General features: G+C 37.8%; 1 protein-coding gene across 1 annotated transcript; it reads right to left on the bottom strand.

Moving 5' to 3' along the window:
• Positions 1-2,436: 2,436 nt before the first annotated feature.
• ywhaz (tyrosine 3-monooxygenase/tryptophan 5-monooxygenase activation protein, zeta polypeptide) lies at positions 2,437-10,708 on the bottom strand. Its single transcript, XM_029442883.1, has 6 exons — positions 10,587-10,708; positions 7,565-7,872; positions 6,448-6,574; positions 4,925-5,088; positions 4,220-4,315; positions 2,437-4,030 (listed from the first exon to the last, which is right to left on the bottom strand). Exons 2-6 carry the CDS (start codon positions 7,856-7,858, stop codon positions 3,809-3,811), a joined length of 903 nt encoding a protein of 300 aa, XP_029298743.1. The 5' UTR covers positions 7,859-7,872; positions 10,587-10,708; the 3' UTR covers positions 2,437-3,808.
• Between the last annotated feature and the right edge of the window lie 1,167 nt (positions 10,709-11,875).

Genomic DNA, 11,875 nt, shown 5'->3' with positions numbered 1-11,875 from the left:
ACAGTGGGGATGTAATTGGCTTGTCATGCCATGAGTTTTTACTGCAACACAACGCATGGCATTCCTCATATGATACGAGTGTATCATATGATTTTGCAAATGTGATATACAGGAATGCATAACATGTCTTTTTAACATAGACATTTGACACGAACAAATCATAATGTAACACTGCTGTTGTCTCTGCCACCATCAGTTGTGATAGACTATCTCCTGATTAATTTCATGCTTGTACCAAGTGCAACTATATTTCTGTATATTTATATATATTTCTTTCTAGTACAATTGTACTATGTACATGTGTATTATATTTTTGGGTGCAATTATCCATCTATGTGTGACATGTCATATCTGATTATGTGAAAGGTGTATAGGTTATAGTGTATATATGTATATAGCTATGCTATTTATATTTGTGTCTCATACAAATCCTTCACACTATACATTTACCCTTTCTACAGAAGTATGATGTTAAGCCTTCATACATCATATGCTGTCGTGTAGCTGCTATCAGAGTGAAAATGAAAGACAGAGCCACATTACTCACTTCATTAGATTTTTTTCTAAAGGCCATTGATTTGAGTTAATATGCTCACAAATGTCACTGAATTGGTCCTACTGATTGAAGACTGACCCTTTGATATTGTATAACGTGATAGGCTTACCATTGCCAGTGGTGGAAAGTAACTAAGTACATTTACTCAAGTACTTTAACTTAAGCACACATTTGAGGTACTGAGTATTATTCATATTATAATATATATATATATATATATATATATATATATATTAATTTTATGCCACTTTAAACTTCTACTCCACTACTTCTCAGAGGCAAATATTGTACTTTTTACTCCATTACATGTTTCTTACAGTCTTAGAAAATCTTCAAATTAAAATATTGTATACCCTTGCTGTCCAGTGAAAACCATGTATCTATAGATGTGGTGATTTGAAATGTTTCTGATTAACTGAAGGATGAAGAGTTCCTTTATGTGTTTGAAAAATGCCCCTATTTCTTAATTAAATAAATGTTTAAATCCCCTCTTGGATCAGGAAAATGCAATGTCAAAAAGATGAAAACAGGGCTGTGTTTCTGAGCCCATGAAAAGTTTCTTTTTTAGAGATACCTGATTCTCACAGGACAGCGACGCTACAAACATATGATGATCTTATAGAATATGATGCATTGCTGTAGATTAAACAACCCAACAGTATATAAAGGAGATAAAATGAGATCAACAATAAATATTAGACTGCTCATCTCAGTAGATATCTCTGCAACACAACACATAGAAGTCTTTGACATAATGTCAACACCTCTTCACTTTCTGTTGATTATGTTTTTAATGATTTAATGTTTTAAGTTTAAATTCTGGCACATTTTACACACTGAACCTTTTAGTACATATCTGAATACTTCTTCAAGCACTGAGTTTTGCTTATAAATATTGAGGTTAACAGCAGTGTGCTCATGATCTGCATGGCTGTGAAGAGGAATAGATTAGTTTGACATAAATGCAAAAACAAATCCTGGCACCTTGCTATTTCTCATGTGAGTTAGATTTGGTATTGGTATAGATATTGTCTCAATAGGGTTGGACAAATAATTTCTAGGTTTGTGTAGACATAGATTAAGAGTATTTTGGTCAGGCAAGCTTGAAATGAACAAATGGCACATCTACATGCACCACAACATGGCCCAGCAAAGCCATCTTTATCTGCAGAGGGCAGTGTTGTCAGTGAAAAGCTTGTGTCCATCTAAAATCAAACCTGAACTCTGCAGCCTTTTTCAAGGTGGTTTACTTCTGACTGATTTTTTTAAAGGAGGCAATGCAAAACATTTTTTTTATTAAGCTACATTATTTCATCATCTCACAAGTTTTTCAACAATAGAGCAAAGTGACAGACGAGCATCTCTTCAGCTGCTAAAAGTCTAAATGTGTGTGTGTGTAGGCCCATCATTTTGCCAAGAAGAGTATGTGCCCTCAATGAAAGCTGTAATTACATTGTAACTATTTATAACATTTAGTTTTTGCTTCAAGACAGTAATATATCAATATTAGAATACATCAAACTGAATGTTCATTTCTAATGGTAGAAATCAAAGGTTGTGCCCCACATACCATTATACATTTGAGAGGCATCAATTCATCAACTTTTCATTTTTTGATTCTGCGCTCACCACGGAGGCATACGAAACACTTTTATTCACGGTAACAGTGTGAGTAATTGATATACAAATGATCATTTTGTGGGTGAAGTATTCCTTTAACATGGGTACTTTCTCAGATCACTGTGAGGATGTCTCAATGTGAGCAGCGTCTGTAAATCTTGGCAGGCTGAACCAACAGAAGCCAAACACAGCTTCTCACTGGCATTAATACATTGTAAAACATGTCCTTCCACATGCACATATAGCAAACAAACAGATTGAGCACTGCACACTTGATTTTAATGTTTTAATTCCACTTACATGAAAGCACATAACCATAACCATAACGTACTTAGTGTAACTTGCAAAATTCTGAATCCTGCATCCCATCTTTTTAAAACCAAGATACTGTGATTAGAAGAAACTGGCACTACTTTGTGACTACCAGGTGGTCATAATGCAGCTTTCTACCAAGTTACTTTAATAATCAGTTGATATTTAGCATGTTTTAGTTTTTTCACAATGTACTTTTAAGGAAGGTAAATGTTACTGTAAACCACCACCTGGTTCGAGCTAAATCCTAAGCAAACACTGCCAGTTTCCAAGCACAGCTAACCCTCACACCATACTACTGAGAACCACATACATTCCAGGAGACAAATCAAGAGTCAAAGGGAATAAAATACACAAAAAGAAAATACAAAACACCTGAATAGAAAAGAGTAGAAAGCCACATAAAAGCACATGGCAAAAGTATCGTCTGCACTGCTGAAAAGATAAAATATCAAAAGTTACAGTATTGAGCCTTTGTCAAGTTGTTCACTTTATCTTAGGCTGTCTATACCTTGTCATGTGTTATGGGGCATTGCAGGAAATTATAGTCTAAACATTTCACCGAGAGTGATATTGATGTCAGTCAAATGGAATGTAACCCTCAACAAAACGATCAACCAAAGTGTAACTAATTTTGGCAAGTGGCCATTCATACAGAAAACCTTTCCTCCACCCGAATGCACATTGAACCCATGACACATGTACCATCCATAAAAACACTACCTGCTACACTGGACACTGACAGGGCGGGATGGATACAAGCAATATGGCAATAGATCTTTACCAAGGTAAATTCTTCCATCTAATATGAGACCTACATTTTTGTGAATTTACACCGCTGTGACCATATTTTTTTTTATTGGATTTTTTTTCAAGTTTACATGCTTGAAAGGATTTTGTTGACCCACATGTCACAAAGATTTTAAATGTTGAGTAAAAACATACAAATTATCAAAATTACAGTTAGAGGTTTTTTGTTTGTGTTTTCCTGCAACAGCAGCAGTTTGCTACAGTGAATAAGGTTAAAGAACATGGGGCAGATTTGGATCTAAAAGGAGGGATTTCATCTGGACTAAACAATGGACAAACAAATAAAAAAATAAACATCCACTGGTTGACACAATGAGAAATGTTCAAAACAAACAAAAAAAACTGATCTATTCCATTCTTTTCTCTGTGGAGGTACTCATACGATTAACACACACACACACACACACACACACTTCAATGTATCTGCACACATACTGTACTTTACACATTGTGAGTGGAGTGTAAACATACATATCTGTGCATGTATGTGCACACACCCACACACACAACTTAGGCTGGTGAGAGGTAAAAAATGTGTTTTTCTTGATGTTTTTTCTTCTTCTGAAGATTAGTTCTTCTCAGCTGCCCCCTCTTTCGCCTCCTCTTTCGCCTCCTCTTTCGCCTCCTCTTTCGCCTCCTCTTTCGCCTCCTCCTTCTCTCTTTTTCCTTCTCCTTCTCCTCCTGTTCCTGTTCCTGCTCATCACACTCACCCTGGGCGTCTGACATCCACAGCTGCAATAAAGCAAAAAGGATAGTGGGATTAGTGCACAATAAGAAGCATGGGAAAAGCTTTTGCATCTCAAAGATTTAGTAGAGTTTGATGAGTAAATGTGAAACTCAACCAAGCCAGTGTAGAGATAAGTGAGATCAGAAAGTGAAAGCATAAAAGTCACAGCTGGGAGATGAAGATGAGACACTCACTGTCAGATTGTCACGGAGCAGCTGCAAGATCAAGGTGCTGTCTTTGTAGGAGTCAGGGTTGAGTTTTTCCAGTAGGGCAATGGCCTCATCAAAAGCCTGGAGGAGACAGAGAGAGCAATCAATCAGTTTCCAAAAAAAGATTGCAAATTAACCAACCTGAGATGGATTTAAATAAATACCTGCAGGGCCAAAATGAAAAGACAATGATGAATAAAAAAACACAACAGCAAACCAGCCACTAACAGGGTTCAAGATAAAAGGGTACATTTCTGCTGTGCTTGACACAATTTTTATAATAAAAGTTACAAGACCATAACAACCCCACTATACAGCTTTAGTCAAATGCAGAAAACACAATGTAATTATGTCCAACAATTTAGGGCTCTCCCCGGGATTATTAAGAATGATGGAGGACATGAACTTGCCTGCACAACACTTTAAATGGTTATAAAGTCACATATGATGGCACAGCCCCCTAATCGTTTGCTCAGCTCGTTTCTCTGAAAATTTAAGATCCAGATGTCTGATAACTAAAATCCTTCACCTGGTAAAAACATGTAGTTTGCAAGTGCATCGTGAGAATGTGGCTTAATACTGGATAAAAGTCTATTACGACAGCTTCTGGCAAACAAAAAGAAGAAGGAAAATAGAATCAAAAAAGAAACTGAAATAAAAACAGTAATGTGAGAAGAGGACGGTTCCTACCTTCTTGGCCAGACTGCAGGCTTTTTCAGGCGAGTTGACAATCTCGTAGTAGAAGACAGAGAAGTTAAGCGCGAGGCCTAAGCGGATGGGATGTGTAGGTGTCATCTCACATTCGCTCAGTTCCAAGGCTTCCTGGTAGGCCTTTTGTGAACAACAGATGATTTCTGTACATAGGAAGACGGATCAATCAGAAAGCAGATTTATGAAATGGGGGAAGATCTCTTGAGGTGCGTTTACATTAGTTTGTAACTGCACTAGATATGAGTATTCCACTGTGCATGTTCCTACTTCTCAGACTTCTTTCTAGTAATCACAACCACGCTTACCAATATTTACTCATACATTTAAAAGCCTGCATACAGTTTCACACACACACACACACACGGCTGCAGTTAATGATCATCGATTCATTCACAAAATGGAATGAAAACATTTGAGCTTTTCTGAATTGTCCTTTCAACCGTTTAAAGCCCAGTCATATTACTGTCACTTAAGACAAAGAAGAGGAGCAAATCCTCCTATGCAACAAGCAAACAAATGAATGTTTGGCATTTTTACTAGAAAGAAATACCTTAAAGCCTCTGGAAACACAAATCTACAATAGCCTTCTAACTGTAATTTAACATCTTGTGTACATAATATTAAACAATATGCTCTGAATTTAGTATGAAGTACCTTTGAATTTGCTGATTAGTGTTCTATCAATCAACTAATCGATTAATTGTTTCAACCATTTGTGCCAATTTGAAAAGATTCATTTTGGGCTGTGGTCAGCATTTTACAGTAAAGAAAGATATGTTCTATCAGCAATATGAACCACCAACAGCAAAGACAATAACATTACCATCACATAATGATTAATGAATCAGAATAAATGAAAAAAACTAAATGTTAGGCTAAAGCCTTTCAGAAAGAGAATACATTTTAGAAGATCAATGATGTGAGCATGTTCTGTGGTTACTATTAACAGCCAAAAGCCAGATTGGAAAACTATGGATCACAACGTGTCCAAGCAAAGGTGACAAAGCACCCACGGGGATATAATGGATATACCATGGAGTTAAAAAGTATTGCACTAATTTCTATGGGATTGCAAATACGACATGCTATGACCCACAACACAATCTGAAATTAAGGAGTAAAAGAACTCTAAATATGCCGTAAAACGCCATGGTGCTGCTCCTGTTGCCACGACAACCCAGCAGCAACCCTCATCTGCATTTTGGCTGACAGTTGTAGGTCAAGGACAGGGAGGGTGTCTGTATTCTGGCCACAAAACTCACCTGAGGTAAGCCTAGTGTCCACATCTTAAATCTAATTTTTATTTTTTAAATCAACACACATTCGTGTTTTTTAGCAGTAGATGGCGTCATTTTAAAAAACATTTATGCGTTTGACGTACTGCTCACGACCCCTTAATCGCTGTGCAGTGTGATTTCCTCAAAAGGAGGTTGATGGAGAGGCTAATAGCGATGTATGATGACAAAAAAAACTTCAGAAATGACAAAGTCTGCTTTACTTACCCGCCTTTTTATCTCCGTTGGCCACCTCAGCCAGGTAGCGGAAGTAGTCTCCCTTCATCTTTAGGTAGAAGACTTTGCTGTCAGGGTTAGAGTTAGCATTGGGGATCAGATGTTTGTTGAGCAGGTCCTGCAATGAAGGTGTGCAACGTTATTGTTGAAATGGGTGGAACTCAACACACAACTGCACGAGCAGTTTCAAGTCAGTTCATAAGTTGACCACAGTATTTTGAGATGGTGTGTTTAAGTGTGCAACCTTTTGACCCAATAGTCAGCATATTTGTTTTAAAAGGACAACTTCATCCTCACTGTTGCAGTCTGCTCATCTCCTGTATTCATATCACAGTAACATCACTGTCAGTCTTTCTAAATCTGAGGTAGTCAGAACAAAATATATCATACATAGAATATGAAACATTGAAGAGAGCCTTTCAGAAAATAAAATGTATCACCACATTCTCTCACTCCGAATGAACGTCGCAACACAGCCTCGATTTCAAAATGTGCAATTGGTCTCTGAAGCTTGAGTCCGTGGAATTAAGCGGGCGTGAATGAGGTGTAAACTTTGCTAGTGGGGCATGTTTTATGGAAATCTTAAAACTTGCAGAAACTCACTCAGGGAGTTGTCCTTTCAAGTTCACAGGATTGTGTCTACAGCTGCAATGAATGTGTGAATACAAGATGTATCCTAATCATCTAAAATACTAATGTCCGTCTGTAAGTCATTACTAGAATCACTTCTTGGTTCCCCTATATATTAATATACTTGGCTGTTCTTGTAACTAGGTAGTTTTCTACATAGCAATATTTAATATTATAATAAGTGGCGTACTTCCTTTAAATACTTAGACACTGTCACACACACACCATCGGGTGTTGTGGCAAGTAAATCGCTCTTGAGTTTGTTCTAAAAACCAAAACGCGTGCGTGTTTATCACGGTAACCGTACTGCAAAATCCACGTCGTGGCAGGACGCGATACCAGTGATGAAACCGGTATACCGCCCACTCCTAGTTCTAATGCTTCCAGTTCTTACTAGAAAAACAGTTATCTCTCTTGTTTGAACATGTTAAAGTTCCTTCCACCCTATTCGCACCTCTCCATTGTCTCTGTTTCTTACCAGTACTTCACTGCAGATGTCGTTCAGCTCCTTCTCGATCTTTTCTTTGTACTCTTTGGCCAGTACTGTTTTACAGCAGTCATCAGACTTATTCTCCATGCTGGACACCACCCTCCAGGAGGACCTCCTAGCCCCCACCACATTCTTGTAGGCAACAGAGAGCAGGTTGCGCTCCTCGTTGCTGAGCTCCGAGCCCTCCTCTGTGACCGCCTTCATGGCTGCAGCCATGTCATCATAGCGCTCAGCTTGCTCAGACAGTTTGGCTCTCTGTATCTGCTCCTCCTTGTCCGTCATGGCTCCTGTGTGGGCTGAGGAAGGAAGGAAGGACAGAGGAGAGGGGGGTCGGGAAGGGCAAAACAAAGGGGACAGGAGATGAATTAGGATGACAGAGGAGAGTGTTGGGGGGAGGGCAGGAACAAGGAGAGAAATAGAGGAGCAACATGGTGGGGAAGGGGTATTTGATCATTTAAACTTGAATGAAACCGTGAACGAAAACACATCCTTCCTGCATAACCTGATTTCTGGCATGCACGTAAAAAGTACACCTGAAAGATACAAAAAATGGCAATCAGTCAACAGGGAATGATTAGAGTGCAGCAGGAATCAGCCCTAAAACCCAGAATTGAGTTAGCATTTTAGAATTTGACTCCCTTGTCTCAAAGTCAATGTGTTTTCTGAATGGGTTTTTGGTTAGATGCCTGAAATAAGAATGGTGGTTAACACAAGTTTAAGAGATATTAACGTTTTGTTGCTCTGTTAAAATACATCAATAAATACTCAACTCTTGAATTTTGAAGCTTTCAAACGTTTCTTTAAAAAAAGGCGGTTGCTAACAGGTGGCTAAATTAGACTACTGAACGTCATCACACCGAACACGAGTCCACCTTTAGTTAGTGGTGGTGTTGGGAGTAATGAGACTGTGGTGTAGTATGTTTATAGCCTTAACATTAGATTTGTCCCTTTTGGCACTTAAATTTATGCCTCAAAAATCATAAAAGTGGTATTAATTTGGGAATATTATCTTGCTGAATGAAACATGAAAGTATAATAAACGTTTGCTTGCCACATATTCTGCAATAATCCAAAATTCCATTCTAATCCGTTTGTGGAGTCAACCAGTGAGATGCTAACTTCCAAGGTTAGCCTACAGAAACACGCCATCCCTGCACCAGTCTCTACTGTGACCACTCTCGAGTATAATTGGTAAATATTACATGGAATAGAAGTCTATGTCTGGTGCAGTGGTCAGTATCACTTGACATTATTCATCACATTTCTATCATTATTTTCCTATCAGTGTTCAGTTAGTTCAGTCTCTCACACTGCTTTGACTTTTCTCAGTACTAAGTTTATCTTGGGTGTGTGCACACCAGCTTTTTGGATTCCAACCAGCTTGACTCATCTGCACTCAGTCTAGTGACTAAATTGACTTAATATCCAAGTCATTAGAAACACCACAAGAGAAAATGGCTAATGTACAAATTGCAAAATAGCATGATGAATCACACACTTTCAACAATATGTGGTCATAGTAGGGCCACAGTATTTAAAAGAGATAGTTCCATTAGGATTGCAGCAAATGATCCACCCCATTATTAGGTTGCTTCATTTACAAGAGCCATTTACTTCATTAATCTGTAGATGTTTTCTAGATTAATTGTTTGGGGCGTTTAATGTAAAGGTACAAGATATTGTGAAATGCTGACCTATTCAAGATGTTGTGTTAGGGCTGCAAACAGATTATATTCATGATCAATCATTATAATTGATGAATAGATAGATTGTGTATAGAATGTTAGAAAATAGGAGGAAAAAAATCACCACAATTTTCTAGAGGGCAAACTGACATCTTCAAATTGCATGTTTTTTCCAGCCAACAGTCCAAAACCCCAAAATACTCTGCTAATCATCATGTATGCTTATGACACAGAAAAGCGGGACATGCTCACATTACTGAAGCTGAAACCAGTGAGTGTTCTGCATTTTTGCTTGATAAATGACACAAATAATAACATCTCATCACAATACTTGCAGATACATCTTCTGTCAATTGATTAGTCATTAATCACCCAATCATTTCTGATGTATGTCTTTTTATTTTATTTTTAAACACTGTATTGCTCTATACGAGATTAAATGCAGGACAGGAACTCTAACGTAATTAAAATGCAGCATTTAGAACAATACAGGTGAGGTTGTACTGTACAGTAAACTAGTCAAATATGGTTAACACTAGCTATTTTTTCTATAAGTAGACTACTTCCTCCCTAAGACATCTCACAATTTCCTTGTATCAAAATAAAAATAATTTGCAGTTTATTGCTTTCCAGTTAACGTTGCCGTGAAACATTTTTTTCAGAAAAGACATTTCAAAAATCTCACGATCAGTGAGTCAGATTTGCCAGCAGACACCTGCACCCTTTAGAGGAATGTCGGCCACCCAGTTTCATGTCTCGAACACACACACACACACACACGCGCGCGCATCGTACTGTGTGCGGCAAGCAAGAATACAGGCCTTCCTATAGGATTTGGCCTAAATATTTTCGATGTGTAACGTGTAAATGTCTAACAACGCTGTAGATGGGCAGATAGACCCCAATAATGGTGTCACCGCCTCAGTTTAACTGGATGGAAAGGAGCCTAGCTTATTTCAGTCCAAAGTGAACGCCCTTTTTCGCTTCCCGGAAAACAACCACTAGCTATTGTTTTTTACGAGCATTAAGCATTAATTTAAGGTTGCTTCATTTACAAAACAGCTAATGTGTTCCACTCAAAAGCTGCCTTCTAAACACAGCGTGTAATAGAAATAGATGGGTTATAGTGCAGTAGCGCTTCTCATTCAGTACGTTAAGCGCCGAACAATGACTGAGCAGCGGCGCATCACTGGTTTTCTTTTACAACCCACAGTAGCAACGATGCAGGCAGGATTAAAATAATCCCCGAAGAACACGGGGCAAAATTTAACGATTTGCCGTCGAAAACAGCACCGATCATGAGTAGTAAATACATGTGAACTTACCTGTGAGTGTCGTTTGACGATGTTGTTCCTGATTCCCGGCCGCACAGCTGATGATCTCTCCCGCTCATCCACGGGGTTTCCCTCCAATCAAAGACACAGCAGCAGGGTCGCGCTGGGACGGATGACGTCAGACTCGGGTTGCTAGGGCAACCACATTTAGAGGAAAATAAATTACAGACCTGGAAACACAGTCAGTTGATAATTTTCCTCTTTTATTTTTTCAAAAGTTGCAAGCAACATAATATTATTTGAATTCCTATTATAAATTAGGTTAACAATACGTTTAGAAAACACTATTGGAGACATTTGGACATTTTTATTCTCTGCTTCTGAAATCATCTAACTGTAAATCTACAAAGTTTTGCTTGTTGTATGAAGGGAAATAAATACTTATCCCAACAGTGTTTGTCAAACAACATCTGCAAAGATTCATGGGACATGTAGTTGTTTGTTCTCTTGCTTGTTTAAGTTCTTCGTCTCCATAAATATCAGTGATAAGAAATAATTAAACAGCTCCTTGTAAAAACAATTAGAAATTCGGTTGTGTTTTCAGGAATCTATTCTTATGTAAAAATATTTTTTCAAGATAATTATGTAGGCTATTTTGTAGTGTGTATGTGTAATGTGTGGTTCCATCTTTCAATAATATACCAAACAATATGTATTTACTTTGAATTCAGTTTCCCTATGATCACAAGTGAAAAATAAAGAAATTAAAATTGTATTTTCACTGAGAGCTCCATACACACACTATTGACATATTGAATGAGATAGTATTTGCTTAATAATGATAAATTAACACTACTATGGAAGTAATGTTAAATTATGTTTTGGCCTCTCATTAAGGTATCACACCATGCCGTCATAAATCTACTGAGCCATCCGATAGGTGACACAAACCTTAAAACTGTCTTTCATCATACTCTTGCCCAGACAAAGAGATGATAGGATACATGGCTACCTAAACAGGCTTAACAGTGAATCTACATTGAATCTGATTAGAACAATGGCTCACCTCACTGACTTGATATGCAGTTTCAGGCCCACTCAGTCTAGTCCACATCCCTGTTTATCTAGTTGCACTAGTTTTACAAATAGCCACTAATTAGCCTGCTGGTATCACACATGAATCCAATTCCTTGACCTGTCTTGTAAAAAATGTGACCTTTTTTTTTCTTCTTTCAAGTTTACAATGTTCTTTCTGACATATTTCTGACAACATTGGCTACAGCTAAAGTATACAAGGTATACCTGAATGTAGAGCTGTAACGATATTCGACTAATCAATT

Source organism: Cottoperca gobio, chromosome 11 (assembly GCF_900634415.1).
Source record: "Cottoperca gobio chromosome 11, fCotGob3.1, whole genome shotgun sequence".
Classification (NCBI taxonomy): Eukaryota; Metazoa; Chordata; class Actinopteri; order Perciformes; family Bovichtidae; genus Cottoperca; species Cottoperca gobio.
This window is presented reverse-complemented; position numbering and strand designations above follow the sequence as displayed.